Here is a 16,024-nt window from a genome sequence, read left to right as displayed (position 1 = left end):
TTATTTTCTTCTCAATTGTTTGCCTCTTTCTTCAAAAATGGCAGATTATCAATAGATTTCAGTAGCCCTCTGGTACCTTATGCATTAGATCATGTGAGGCCAGCCAATGAGTACTAGAAAGTTATTTGACCATGGAGAGCATTACAGTGAAGGCCAGTCCTCTCCTCACCCAACTTCGACATTTATACATATCTGACAATGTTTATCCATCAGATGGCAGTTAGGATCAGGAATTCAAGTCAAATTATTTATTTTGCCTCAACTCCCACCCTCCCCCTAAGAGCTCTTAATTTAATATCCATAATGCTTCCCTAACTATTGCAACACAGACCAGCTTTCTGAATTATGTACCTGAACTAATTGTATCTTTAATCTGCTAAACCACTGAACATCAATTTACTTTAAAGGGAGATTTTACTGATAGCCTAGTTATTTACAGGATATATGACTGGACTATCACACTGTCCTCCACTGCCCTCTGCCACATTTTTCATCTGGAGTATATATGCTCCCTTTGCCTTCTAAATTCCCTCAAGCAATCCGTCTGTCCTGAAACCTTTGTAATTTCAGGACCCATTGTTCGGAAGTTGGAGTGATCCAAGTTAATTCCTTCAAATTTCCCTCCCCTTTTCACTTGGGATTAACGACCTGGTTTCCACTTGATGCTTTGTTGAGAGGGAAATCGCAGGCGTGAAACTAAGCAAAAGCACTTCATGGAGAACTTTAAGGAGAATTTTAAACTCTACTATACCCAATTCTATTAATCTCTAAGCATTTATTACAGAAGAGCCTAGAAATTCCCTTTCTTGACCTGGTCTTCACATGTCCTGATCCTCTTAGCCGCCTGAGAGCTGGTGTTGTCTCAACATTTTCTATTCCACTTTGCCAGTGAGCTGCCTGTTAATATTTGTAGCACCCCGATCAATGATGGTGATGAGGCCTCAGGTCTAATATACAGCTCTAGTCTCACTATTAAAGTGCAAGAATTGTTCCCAGACTCCTTGCCCCTACCCCACTCATCCAAAAGTGAGCACACCCAAATTTCTACATCTGCAATGAACAAAAGCTTTGAACACTTGATTGTTTAAAAACTTACACATACTGGGAAACAAAGAAGTAGTGATTTTCAAACGAATTAGTTTAAATCCCATTCCATAACTTGAGCATGTAAAGCAAGCTGACACTTCAAAAGTGTAAACTAAATGTCATCTGTCGGTTAAGGTGGATATAAATGCTCCCACAGTCCTGGTCAACATTTATCCTTCAGTCAATACCACTAAAGTAAGGAGTGAGGTTATTTATCTCTCAGCCATACAGGGCCCTGCTTAGACTCTACCAGCTGTTCTGGACACCACACCTCAGGAAGAATATATTGGCATTGGGCGGGGGGAGCAGTGTAGATTTACCAAAATGATACCTGGACACGATTAAATTAATGGAAGCAATTACAAACTAGGGTTGTGTTCCCTCGAATTAGAAGATTAAGGGTGATTTGATCGAAGTTTTTGAGATATCAAGTGGAACAGACAGAGTCAATGGAAACTATTCCTATGAGTCTTGGACAAAGGGGCATGGTCTGAAGCTTAGAGCTAGTCTGTTCAGGGGTGAAGTTAGGAAATATTTCTACTTGCTAAGTGTGGAATTAGTTTGGAACTTTCTTCCTCCCAAAGCAATTGACGTGAGGTGAATTGTTAATTTGAAATCTAAGATTGATACCTTAATTCTTTTGATTAATAAAAATGTATGCGTGGCAAAGACAGGTATTTTGAAGTAGGTCTCAGATCAGCCATGATCTCACTGAAGGGTGGACCACGCTTTAGGGACTAAATGGCCTGATCTGTATCCCTTTGTTTGTGGGACTCTGCTTAAAGCAAGCTGGCTGTTGCATGGTGGCACAGTGGTTAGCACTGCTGTCTCACAGCGCTCAGGTGACTCTCTTTATGGAGTTTGCACATACTCCGTGTGTCTGCATGGATTTCCTCTAGGTGCTCTTGTTTCCTCCCACAGTCCAAAGATGTGTGGGTTAGGTTGATTGGCCATGCTGAATTGCCCCTTAGTGTCAGGGGGATTAGCAGGGTAAATAAGTGGGGTTACAGGGATAGGGCCTGGGTGGGATTGTTGTGGGTGCAGGCTTGATGGACCAAATGGCCTCCTTCTGCACTGTAGAGATTCGATGTAAGGTTCTATTCCATTTTCTGTAATAATATCTACATTTGCAAAAGTAATTCACAGATCGTAAAGCACTTCAAGACATCACAAGGATGTGAAGTACACCACATAAATCGTGCATGATCAGCGCTGGGTGATTTAGAAGATGGTGACAGATGAAGGGCATATTCAGTATTCACTATTTAACATTCTCCCTGTACTATTTTCTGTCCTAACAGATCCTTTTCAGACTTTACCTAGAGGTCAGAAGGCACCCACAGATACTACATCAAATCGGCCACCTGTATTGCGTAAACCAACAGTAATTCGCATACCTAACAAACTAGATAAAAGTAAGTGTTCTTTGTTCACATGTTCGAGGCTTTTTAATGTTCTCTTCCTCACCAGGATTTTGTGTGGTAAGTTTAGAATTGCCACCTTTTGCCCAATCCACGTTGCGCAACAATCAGGAATATCAGTCATCGGAAAGCATTGGAACTTGCATCATTTCAGTGGGAAAATGGGATATTGTTAGATATTTTGGATAAGCTGAAATTCAGCAGAATTTCTGTTTCTATGTCATTTAAATTTTAACCTGGCTTGCAAGATGTGTGCGCTATAAAGGTAACTTTTCATTGAGTGTATGCTGACTGTCCTTTCTTGTTCCTATCACCAGCATCTTCTGAAGACATTGAAAGTCCACCTCCTCTCCCTGTGGAGACTCCTGTTGGCAATTTAGTTGCACAGAGACCCAGCATTGCGCCCAAGACGGCAGTTGAGGTAAGATTCACATTTCCTACACACTTTCTTTCGAAATTTACATATTTTTATGGTTATAAAAATAATCAATTTTTATGGTTCATTTGAAGCAATGATATTTTTTCTATACAGAATGAGAAGCTGAAAGATGCAGTTTGTTCAGTGGATATGGGCTGACCCAGTAATGATGAGCTAGTGATGGTCATTGTCGCGATGGAAAATAATTTGTATCTCATTGACCCTCTACATAGTTCAAACAAAATACATTAAATAATTTGTTGTAAGTGTGCATTAAAGTATTGCCTAAATTGATCTGAGTACTAATAGTACTATGGGTTTTGCCATATCACCGGCTGCTGTACTGCTGCCTTTTCTGACCCACTGCTCATTACACATGAGCCCAGTTAGTGATTGTGAACAGTCTGCTCAGGCTTGTAGAGCATCAAAGCTCTCCCCAGTCCTGTGTTTCACTCATGTCCCACCCTCAGTTATAAGGAGTCAGTGATATTCAATACTATCCTTTTCCGACCTGACCATCAGCCTACCTCCAGTAGGCATCAATGCATTGCAGATGATGGCCTAGAAATCTATGTGAATTCTCCACTCTCCTCATGTAACTTCAATCGGAGACTGGTAGAATCCATGGAGGGCCATTATAAATAACTAAAACAACCATTTATGCCATTTATCTGGAGTTTCCATAGAACAACCATTGATGATTTTCTAGACCAGTGTCATGATTGTATATGGATAGTGGAATGATTAAAAACAAAAAACCTGTCAACATTTATTATAATCTCATGGGTGAAAGTGCATGCAGTATTATAGAATCATAGAATCCTACCTTGCAGAAGGAGGCCATTCGGCCCACTGAGTCTGCACTGACCATAATCCCACCCGGCCCTATCCCCATAACCCCATGCATTTACACTAGCTAGTCCTCCTGGAACTAGGGTCAATTTAGCATGGCCAATCCACCTAACCTGCACATCTTTGGACTGTGGGAGGAAACCCACGCTTGTACTGAAAATGACAGTGTTGACTTGATAGTGAAGCCTCCCATAGTCAAATGTCCTATCAATATTCCCACATAAAGTATAGTTGCTCAGGCATGGTCCTGGAGAACCGAAGAGAGACCTTAAAGGTAACGTGTGTGGAGGTGAAAGATAAGGATATGGTTCTTAATGAATACTTTACATTGGTTTTCAGGAAAGAGGGGGATGGAGCAGACATTGTAGTGAAAGAGGAAACTTGGAGAGGAAGGAACTAATAAGGGGGTTAGTATCCTTGAAATGGAGAAATCATCCGGCCTAGATGCAATATATCCCAGATGGCTAAGAAAAGCAAGGGAAGAAACAGCAGAGGCTCTGATCATCATTGTCCAACACTCTGGCTACAGGTTTAGTGCCAGAGACCGAATTACCTACTTTTGCGCCATAAATTATCTTTTGTTTCTTTTTGCTCTGACTCAAACACTCTTTTTAAAATTTACTGAAACATTCTGCATATTTCACATTGGGAAACCACTGTCCAGTTGTTGTTTCCTGCTAGCTGCTACTTTTCCACCAATCGTTTACCCATTCCTTCCTCAGTGCTACTTCTCCTCCTGCTCAATACCAACCACTACCTTTCATGCAGTGGATGTATTCTTACTCTGACATGGCTGATGCTACAATAAAAGGAACGAGGGACATCAGTTATGTGGGAGACTAGCAAAGCTAAGTGTTCTCTTTAGAGCAGGAAGGTTAGGGTAAGATTTAGTAGCCATGTTTTAAAATTGAGGAGTTTTAAAATAGAGTCATTAAGGAGAAACTGTTTCCATTGGCAAGGAGGTCAATGACCAGAGGGCACAGATTTAATATAATTGACAAAAAGAACCAAAAGGTAAATGGGGATAATTTTGTTTTAAACAGCAATTTCTCATCATCTGGAATGAAAGCGTAGTAGCATATTCAATAATAACTTTCATCAGGGAATTAAATAAATAATGAAAAGGATGCATTTTTCTGGGCTATGGAGAAGGAGTGGGAAAATGAGTCAAATTGGATAACTCTATCCCAAAGAGCCGCACAGGCATATGGCCTCCTGCGCTGTAGGATTCTATGGTTCTGTGATAAGCTACTTCACCATTCCAGTTTAAGAATGGGGATTTTGTAAGTCTACAAAAAGAGCAGGTGAATCATCATCTGGTTAAGACAACCATAGCATTGTGCCACTTGAAGATATTGGGAGCAGGTTACTGAGGGGAATATTATACAGAAAAGAGTGAAAGCCTCTCGAGCTCAGCATTGAAAACCAAGCTGATGGAGAGAATGAAGACAAATGGAAGCTGCAGACTACAATTTGCCAGAGCCATCCCTGCCCAGTTACCCTGATCACAACTGGGACTGTCCTATGCCATGAATCATGTCTACTTCATGTTTCAAAAATTTAGGCTGACACCACAATGCAGTACTGAAGTGGTGCTGCATTGTCAGGAGCTGTCTTTCGGCTGAGATGTTAAATTACTTGATATCTCGGGTAGATTTAAAAGATCTCTAAGCAATATTTTGGTAGTGCAGAGGAGTCATCCTTGGTGTTCTGTCCTTCAATTCAATATTCATCCTTCAATTAACGTCAGCTTTAAAAAAAAAAGCAGATAACCTGGTCATTATCACATTGTTGTTTGTGGGAACTTTCTGAGCACAATTTGGCTGCTGAGTTTCCTTCATTATATGAGTAATGAAGAGTTCTGCAGGGTTTTGGTGAGACCACATCTGGAATATTTATTCAGTTTTTGGTCTCCACATTTTAAGAAAGGATATATCGCATTAGGGGCGATACAGTGAAGTTTCAGTAAATTGGTCCCTGGGATGAGGGGATGGTCCTATGATGAGAGGAGAATTTTTTTGTACTCCAAGAACACAACTATACTGTCTCCTATCGTGACTATATTCTTCTCTGCTCCCCTCACCTAAAATGACATTTTTCACCATGTTGCCATAGTCAGTCTGCTCATCCACCCTGCAGTCCTTCCCCTCATCCATACAGGTAGCAAGTACCTCCTACCTATTGGACAAAGTCTGGGATTGAGGCTTCTCCACCACTACCCCTGATGGATCCCCTTACGTGAGTGATTAGCTATCACACCCTACTGTCCCTGACCAGTAATCAACCCTGAAGATCTATGTAGGCTAAGGGGTATGACCACTGTAAGAGGAATTTTCTGAAGGGTGTTCCCCTTGGGGTGCCCTGTGTTTGTTGAACCTCATTCAACCAATACATAGACTGCGAAAGACAGCATATATTTAAAGAACGAAAAGGAATTTATTTGCTAATGCATGCATCAGGAGAGAGAGTAACAGTTTTAACAACACCAGGTTAAAGTCCAACAGATTTATTTGGTAGCAAATACCATTAGCTTTCGGAGCACTGCTCCTTCGTCAGATGGAGTGGAAATCTGCTCTCAAACAGGGCACAGACACAAAATCAAGTTACAGAATACTGATTAGAATGCAAATTAGAATAAATAAACCTGTTGGACTTTAACCTGGTGTTAAAATTCTTACTGTGTTTACCCCAGTCCAACGCCGGCATCTCCACATCATGACTACCATCGACACCGCCTTTGCATTCTAATCAGTATTCTGTAACTTGATTTTGTGTCTCTGTGCCCTGTTTGAGAGCAGATTTCCACTCCATGTGACGAAGGAGCAGCGCTCCGAAAGCCAATGGTATTTGCTACCAAATAAACCTGTTGGACTTTAACCTGGTGTTGTTAAAACTGTTACTGTGTTTACCCCAGTCCAACGCCAGCATCTCCACATCAGGAAAGAGACACAGTCATTGAGGGTTGACTGTGCTCTCTGACCTAATATTGCCCAGTAAAATTATTATATTATTCTTAACATTTCAATAACCTGCCTAGTCTTGTCAATCAGACTGGAGGGCCCAATCACAATATTCAACATTATTGCCGTAGCCAATTATGTTCGACCTGTCAACAGGAATAGGAGCTTATTAGCTTATTCCCCCATTAGCTTCCTTTACCTAGGAAACCTAACCCACGTCATTACCAGTAACCAAGGCCATAACGAACACCTGTGATTTTTAATTGGTGAAAAGAGTCACTCTTTTGCTGGAACCCGGGCCTCCTTAATCAGCTTGAGAAACTGCTCCAGCCTCGTTACCCATGAACGAATCCACTCTCTCATACCAAGCCTGTGATTAAACTTGCCTTTTGCATATCCAAAAACAGACAACAGAAGCTGCTTTCCTGTGCTCCATTGTATTAACAGAATTTGGCCTGTCTACTACTGTGTTTCCCATCATGCTGCATTCAGAACAAAGTTGGTCAAGGCGCACAATACAGGGTTGAAAATACAGTTTAAGCTTAGAATACTTGGTTAATTTGTGGAAATACAGTTTATAATACCTTTGCATATATTGATCCAGGCACATTGAGAATTCTTACTATATATAAGGCATTTTATAATAACCTTACCTAGTCTACTTATTAAGGTAAAACTAAAATGAAGGGCCTGATACTAGAATTCTATACCCCCCCCCCCCCCCCCCCCATCAACCACCTTCTGTTACAAAGTTTCCAGGTACTTTCCCCTCCCTGATGCTGAGCAGTGTCTGCAGCTCTGAGCTGAAGCTGCTCAAGCCACATACCTCATATAGTCACTGGCGATGTCCTTAACCCTGGCACCAGGCAGGCAACATTGGTGTCCTGGAGCTCCCACAATCTGCAGTTGCAACACACCACCTGCCCTGCTATCTTTTTATTAAGTGTTGATTTATTATTTTTAAAATTAATTTTAATGAATAAACCCCACCACTCCCAATAAACTTTTTATTTTAGTTATTTATTTAACCTTTATTTAGCCAGGTAAGGCAATTGAGAACCAATTCTCATTTACAATAATGACCTGGCCAAGAGGCTAATGCCACAGCAACAGAAATTACACAATATAATGAATTTAAATGCTAAAAACAGTAAAATACAAATTGGCAGTGAAAGGGAATTGACAGTTTAGCAAATACAGGTATCAGTCAATAGAGCCTTAACCTTTCAGTGAAAGGGAATAAAATTAGTTAGTTACAGCTTTAGTTGTACCTCGTGTCAATCATTGGCAGCTGCAAACAGAAATGAATTGCAACCAAAGACTGTGCTCACTCTTGGAATGATCAATTTGATCAACTCAAATGACCCCAGATTATAAGAAGAGACAGTAAAATGTAACAAACTTTTCAAATAGGTAGCTGTTCCCTAGCAAAGTTCTACTGCTACTACAAAACCATACTATGAATAAAATCTTAATTACTAATATTTTGTAAACTTTAAATGAGCAAAACGAACAACATCCTTACCAACCAATTGCTTACCTAGTTTCCTCATTTTCTCCAAATCATGGACAGTCCACAGACTGAACCCCCACCACCACAAGCTAACTATTTTCAGCCTCTGGCTCTGCTGGGTGTCTCAGCCACCCTCACACATTTTGAAACCTCCAGGTCCACTCTGTTTGCTTGGTTCCGTCATTAACAATCATGTCCAGGATGATTCATCCTTGTTGGTGGTTGGGTGAAAGTGAGATATCAATGCCAGTTCAGGTTTGCAATGTGTTATGAGCCCTGTCTTAGGCATGCAGGTTCTCCACAGTGAGAACATCAAGTGTGGCCAGTAGAGATGGTAGCAGATTGTTGGGTCAAGTAACTGCTCCCTCTTTTCATCTCTCACACCATTCTCTCTCTGTCGTTGCTCTTGTTGAGATTGTCCTTGAAATGTTTTGTTGGGCTACCTGTTTAGTCTTCAGTCGAGCATTCTGACAATATATCCCAGGTATCACAGCTGATGTGGGATTATTCAGGCCGCTATACCCAGCAAGACTGTGTGTTTGTTCTTTTGTCCTCCCATTTGATTTGCAAGATCCAACTCTGTGACAGCATTGATCATTTTGTTCTCGGGCCTTGATATGACTTCTCTCAGGTTATCCAACCTTCCGTGCCATAGATTTGTTGGGAGAACCACTTGGAGTTTAGTGTGGGATCTGATATCAGGTTCTTAAAATCCCAATATGTAATTTATCACAGGCTGAGTTAGCACATTGGATTTGGTGGTGTATCTCTTCATCAATGTCAACTTTCAGGAATAGCTTTGGTTCCATTCCTATGTATCTGGATGCAATCAGCAATTATTTCTCCTTCCTTTTGTATTCATTTATTTTAATTGTTTATAGGGTGTGAGTGTCACTGGCCGGACCAGCATTTAAGCTGGTTTTATGTTCAATCGTATGCTTGAAAAGGTGGTGGTGAACTGCTGCAGAACATCTAGTGAAGGTACGCCCACAGTGATGCTAAGGAGGGAGTTCCAAGATTTTCACTCGGCCACAGTGAAAGAACAGCAATATCATTCCAGGTCACTCTGGTGTGTGACTTGGAATGGAATTTGCAGGTGGTGATCCCATGTGACTGCCGATTTTTCATTCTAAGTGGTAGAGGTCACAGGTTTAGAAGGAGGCTTGGCAAGTTGTTGCAGTGCAACTTGTAATGGGTACACACTGCAGCCATGTTGTATCAATGTTGGAGGGAGTGAATAGTTAAGGTGGTGGACCAGGTACTGATCAAGCACTAGTTTGACTTGAATGTTATTAAGCTTCTTGAGTGTTGAATGGGCTGCACTCATCTAGACAAATTGAGGCTGTTGCAGCACACTATTGATTTGTGCCTTGTGGATGGAGGACAAGCTTTGGGGAGTCAAGAAGCAAGTTACTTGCTGTAGAATTCCTGCCCTTGTAGTCATGTTATTTGTGTGGCTGGTCCAGTTGGGTTTCTGGTGAGGTTGTTGATGGTGGGGTATTCAGTAATGGTAATGCTATTAAACATCAAGGAGAGATAGTTAGATTCTCTCTTGTTGGGAACAGTCATTGCTAACAATTGTGTCACACAAAAGTTACTTGTCCTTTTATCATCTCAGGCCTGAATGTTGCCCAGGTCTTGTTATATGTGGGCATGGACTGATTGACATCCTATGGAGTTAGGAATTGTACCAAACAAATGTAGAGGAGAGACTTGCTCAGCTACTGTCCATATCCTGTGTGGAAAAACTGACGGGCCTGATAGTATGAGGCAGCTTCATGGACAGCTCTTCACTCTGCTTTTGTTGTGCAAGTTATTCACATTTATGCACTTCTAATTTTTACTTGAGCATTTTTAAGCAATCTTTATTTCTCTTCTATCAACCAAGAATTTGCACCAGTTGTCAATGTGCCACAGAAGATCATCTTTGAATTAGTTCATCAGATATTTTCAACCTCACTATTGTAGCTGTGCCTTCATGATCAGAACAATGCTCAGCATGTCAGCTTTTTAAAAACTTTAGGTTCATAGGGCAGGATTCTTGGGGTTTGTTCACCACGAGCACAAATCCCACGATGGCCGCTAATCCCGCTCCCCTACTTTGCTGGCAAGTTTAGAGCTGCCCCCCCCCCCCAAGCTGTCTGTGTAATCCTCGCCGGCATTTTGAAGTTGCGGAGAGTACTATTTGATCAGGTGAGAAAAGGCATCTGTGAAACCAGCGAGTTTCACACTACTTTCCATGCCTGTTCCAGCAATGTGCTATTTTGGGGAAATTCCATATTCCTTATTGCCATCTTGTTAACTATAATCTCCACACATTGACCAAGTTTCAGACATAAGGCAGGGTTGTCAGAATGGCAGCACTATATACTTTGAGCTTGATCTGCAGACTGACGCCTGTGTTGTTCCAGAGGCACTCTTGGAGTTTATCAAAAGCTAAACTGATTTTGGTGAATCTGCAGGATGTTTCTGTATCAATATGGATTTCGTTAAATTGGGTATGGCCCAGGTAGGTGAATCTGACCATATTCTCGGACATATGATCACAGATATTTGTGCAATCCTTGCCTGGGGCTGTTTGGAATAGTGCCACTGTCTTTTTAAGACTGATATCATGCGAAATTTCAGGCAAGCACTGCAAAGTGGTTAATGATTGTTTGCATTTCTGGGAATGGTTCAAGAGTTCAGTGAAAGGCAAGTAGACATCCATAAACAAGTTCTTCCAATGTCTTTGTTTTAGCTTGTTATTTTCTGAGGTTAAAGAGCTGCTTATCTGTACTGAATCTAACCTTCACTCCGATTTTGCAAGATTGAAAGCTGTAAGAAACATGGCAGCAAATGAAATGTTGAAGAATTATTATGAGGGTGTATCTTTGCTTTATATCATTTATAACAGCATTAATTAGTGATTAGGATCATCTCCCACAAGTCTAAGCCATTATGGAGTTGTTGAAGCATCTCAATGAATTTGTGTGGAAAACCAAATCAGATGTGGGTTTCCCAGAGACCTTTTCTACTGACAATGTCAATTGCCTTTGTTAGATCAACTAAGGTCTTCATTTTGCTCTCTGCACATTTCTTGGGGCCATCTGGGTGATTAATTCGCTCAGTATTGGGAGGATCAAAGATACCATGTGTGGATCTTCGACTCAATATTCTTGTCCCCAGCTTGACCTTGCTGTTTGGTTGCTCCCTTGCCTGAACCAGTTACTTAAACTTGGAAATTCACATAGTATCCATTACAAAGACTGCTCACTTCCAACTCCACAGAAATCCCCTCCTTGCTGTTTCTCAGCAATACCCCCCACCCACTGCCCGTCCACTGCCATTTCATGTTTAACAAGTTCACTTTTCACAGGCTTTCCCAAGCTTCATCTTGGAAAAACTCTGTGTACAAACTCTATGTAAGAAGTTTAACAACACCAGGTTAAAGTCCAACAGGTTTATTTGGTAGCAAAAGCCACACAAGCTTTCGGAGCTCCAAGCCCCTTCTTCAGGTGAGTGGGAATTCTGTTCACAAATAGGGCATATAAAGACAGAGACTCAATTTACATGAATAATGGTTGGAATGCGAATACTTACAGCTAATCAAGTCTTTAAGAAACAAAACAATGTGAGTGGAGCGAGCGTCAAGACAGGCTAAAAAGATGTGTATTGTCTCCAGACAAGACACTTCTTACTGTGTTTACCCCAGTCCAACACCGGCATCTCCACATCATGACTACAAACTCTATGCCCAACAACCTGAACTAAAGTCTGTTACTTTATCAGATCGTGATTGGTTTCTTATCCCCTGGTGCAAGGAATTCCAAATCTTTGTCTTTGTTCAGGGATATTTCCATGGTCACATATGCCTTGAACTGCAACATCCAACGGCCCTCTGATTGCCCCTTCCTTCTAGTTGGGTGTTGAGAGAGGTGACATCTTAATTTCCACCCCATCCCGTCATCACCCTCACCGTTAAACATTGCACAAATGTCTCTTTAACAAATGTAATGTGGATTTCATTTAGCTGTATGTTTATCAGAATATTGGCAGGCTGAGGGTCCTTTGTGTGCAGTCAGACAAAGCCATTACACAAACGTACAAATGATGCTGGAGAAAAGAATGAACAACCCAGCAGGAAGAGAATGGAAACACAGCTCTAGTTGCTGGGAAACAGCTGTGGATGATGACGTTGATGTAAAATTCAGCTTACAAAATGAATTTGTGCTTTTTCTGACCTTGCCTTCCCTCTGTTGCTGAGAGTGCCAAATTTATAGCTACTATTCGTCAACAATCTGACAAGACCATGTAATGCAGACCAGTTAATGAGCATCACAGTTCAAGCCATTCCTGGATCATACACAGATCCACCTATTTTGTTCAGTAAATTTGTTTGGCAGCGAAAGCTTCAAAAATGGTTTTAAAAAATCAGAATACTACCAATGTTTGGAAATTTGAAGCAAGATGTATCCAGAGCAGAGGAGTTAATGTTTTGGACGCGGATCCTTCTTAACACGGCACGGTAGCACAGTGGTTAGCACTGCTGCTTCACAGCTCCAGAGTCCCGGGTTCGATCCCCGGCTCGGGTCACTGTCTGTGTGGAGTTTGCACATTCTCCTTGTGTCTGCGTGGGTTTCCTCCGGGTGCTCCGGTTTCCTCCCACAGTCCAAAGATGTGTGAGTTAGGTTGATTGGCCAGGTTAGAAATTGCCCCTTAGAGTCCTGAGATGTGTAGGTTAGAGGGATTAGCGGGTAAACATGTGGGGGTAGGGCCTGGGTGGGATTGTGGTCGGTGCAGACTCGATGGGCAGAATGGCCTCCTTCTGCACTGTAGGGTTTCTATGAACAATATTTTGCAAGAGTCAGCACAGGAAACGTTAACTTGTCTGTTCTACTCACAGATGCTGCCTGGTGTGTTTCCTGTATTTTATGTTTATTACTTCTTAAAACAAAAGTCTTTGTGAAATTCTGCAAAGACAGCAGGAAGATCCTCCAAAGTCATATGATAGATGTAGTGTGAAAGGGATTTATTTTCACCAGCACAGTACTTTAAATCTTTGCCATTTGCTGGTGGAAAATTATAGTTAGCAATGCAGGTGCTTTTCTTTCTAAAGTGTCACAAGTAGGCTTACATTAACACTACAATAAAGTTACTGTGAAAATCCCCTAGTCGCTACACTCCAGCGCCTGTTCGGGTACGCTGAGGGAGAACTTAGCATGGCCAATGTACCTAACCAGCACATCTTTCGGATTGTGGGAAGAAACCAGAGCACCGGGAAGAAACCCACACAGACACTGGGAGAACGTGCAGACTCCACATAGACAGTGATCCATTCCGGAAATCGAACCCGGGTCCCTGGCACTGTGAGACAGCAGTGCTAACCATTGTGCTGCCCCTAAAGTCTGTTGTTTTGGTCTGCAGGACATCATTAACTCAATGACTGGCTGTCCCAAAATGTATCTATACTGGTGAAAGTTTTGAAACAGCATTTACCCTCCCAAATTTGAAGTTTAAATATTTTAACATTCATTCAGTGAATTGGGATTTTCAGTGGGCGATAGAAGTGGCCTTTGTTCTGCAACACTCAGTTTGACTGTTGCTTTTCAAGTGGCCTCCCAACTTTCTTTGGAAGTGGCTGTGTGCGGAAGCTCCATGGAGGGAATTAGGAAGAAAAACCTTCGGCCAGAGAGGAATCTTTCCACTGCAGAAGATGGTCAGGTTAATCATACTCGGTGAACTGATTCAACAATGGGAATAAGTGATATCATGTGATATGGTCATAGACAGCACCTTGTTCATCTCGAAGGAGTGGAATGGTCCACTTTTTATAGGACGTATCAGTAAGGGGATAAGGAAGGACTCTCAGCAGCATATTTATATCTGTAGTATTGTGAACAGTCTCGGTGAACTCTGGAGAAAATGAGGAATCTGCTTTGCAGTCCACACACAACCTACTTTGAGCACAATTCAGTTTTTAAAAATTACAGCTTTGAAAAATAGCATCAAAATTTGGACAAAAATGTTTCACATTAGGTCAAAGTCAATTGGGTAAAGCACAGTTGTGAATTTCATCATCCCAGGTAATGCGTTTAAGGACAGTTATGGGCAAATCAGTTCTAATACACCATTTTTTGATAATGATGGATAGCATTCTCACTGAGTCAAAAGGCCATGGATTTATGTCTCGCTCCAAGACTTGAGCATGTAATTAATCTAGGTTGACCCTGAGTGAATGAAATGTTACGTTGCAATGCCGTGGATGCTAAAGGTCCACTACAGTGTTGGGAGACCAGGAAGTTCTAGTGCATTGGCAAACATGTGCGTCAACCAATACCACCAAACAACATCTATTTGTGGATGTTGGTGTGTACAAAATATTTACACCTGAGCTTCAATAGTAATTTTATGTGAGACGCGTTGGGACGTTTGTAAGTCAAATGCAAGTTAATTTTCCAATAAAGAAGCTCTCTGCAGTGGAAATGTGAATGATTGCATTTGAAGTGTTGGTGCAATGTGTAAGAATGGTGGTCTTGTGGAACAGTGGGCAGCGTCTGTACTTCAGAGCCAGAAGCTCTGGGTTTGTGTACCACTCCAGGACTTGAAGGCCATGGGAAGGTGTATTCATAATGCACCCAAACAGGTTGGTTGCATTTCTGCACATCCTTCCAACACACCAATGGCAGGTGTTGAGTGTGGGAAAACTCCTGGTGCTTGATGTGGAGTGGTGACCAAGCTATAGATTTAGGATAGTGACCTGTTCCATCAGAAGCAAGCTACAGAAAACTGACATAAGCATGTGCATTGTCTGCCTCATGCACCTCCAGATGCAGGAATTCAACTAAGTCAAATATGCAAGTTCACCATATTTCATTCCACTTGCCATAAGCCCAGCAACACCAGGATTAGCATATTGATTTTTTTTCTCCAGAAACCCCTACGTTAAAATAGCATCTTTAATGTAGAAAAATGTTGCCTGACACTCCACAGAGAGATAATCAGATGAAGTTGGACACTAAGCCAAGAAGAAGGTATGCTGCACAGTAATCAAAAACTTAGTCAATGGGCTGCACTTGAATCTTAAAGGAGGAAAGGGAACTGGAACAGTGGATAGGTTTATGCAGGGCAATTCATAGTCTGGAGCAGTGTCAAAGGGGCTCCTTTGTGATTTTCGAGGGCTACCGTTAGGTTTTCAGGTGCTTCTTGAAGGTAAAACGGATCTAAGGATTTAAGTTAGAAACGAAATTGTTCCATGTAAGGGGAAATTTCTTGGGGCATCCCACTGAGGGGTCTTATATTCAGCCAATCTCAGCAAACACAAAGACTTGTGAAAGACAGTATGCGAGTAAAGATGTTCTTTATTTGACCAACGCGTTGGGAGAGAGATCGTCAGAGGATGTCGACTTCTCTCTGCCTTTACATAACATGGGTACAACAGATATACGTTTCTGAAGATTTGATACTCCGTCCAACCTCGACGATTCAATTACATTAATACACTTCTTTTACTTTGGCCAATAGCATTCTACCTTCCAGCAGAATTAGAAATTAATTGGTCAACCGACCCCTACCACCCCGGTTGCCTAGTAACCTTACCTTTGTAAATCCGGTAGGTTCAAGGGTTGCCCCCAACACCTGTAGTCCTCAGAACTAGAAAGGAGTCATCTTCTCTAGTCTGTTTTCATTCCTTTATCAGTGGAGGTTGAATTGCAGCTATTCATTACAGCTAGAAGCTGAATGCTTCTTTTCATTTCAATAACTTTGGTTGCCTGTAGCTACTTGGTCTACCCCT

The 16,024-nt window shown here is 41.6% G+C and overlaps 1 protein-coding gene across 2 annotated transcripts in view; it reads left to right on the top strand.

The window, feature by feature from the left end:
* sh3d19 (SH3 domain containing 19) overlaps window positions 1-16,024 on the top strand; it is a 155,399-nt gene that overhangs the window by 103,022 nt on the left and 36,353 nt on the right. For both annotated transcript variants that reach the window (XM_078212491.1, XM_078212482.1), the window contains 2 exons: window positions 2,388-2,501; window positions 2,825-2,928. In XM_078212491.1, coding sequence (XP_078068617.1) covers window positions 2,388-2,501; window positions 2,825-2,928 — 218 coding nt within the window. The remainder of the gene's footprint in view (window positions 1-2,387; window positions 2,502-2,824; window positions 2,929-16,024) is intronic.

The sequence above is a fragment of the Mustelus asterias genome, chromosome 1, assembly GCF_964213995.1.
Source record: "Mustelus asterias chromosome 1, sMusAst1.hap1.1, whole genome shotgun sequence".
Classification (NCBI taxonomy): domain Eukaryota; kingdom Metazoa; phylum Chordata; class Chondrichthyes; order Carcharhiniformes; family Triakidae; genus Mustelus; species Mustelus asterias.
The sequence above is the reverse complement of the archived record's forward strand: the minus strand, read 5'-3'. Positions and strand labels throughout refer to the sequence as shown.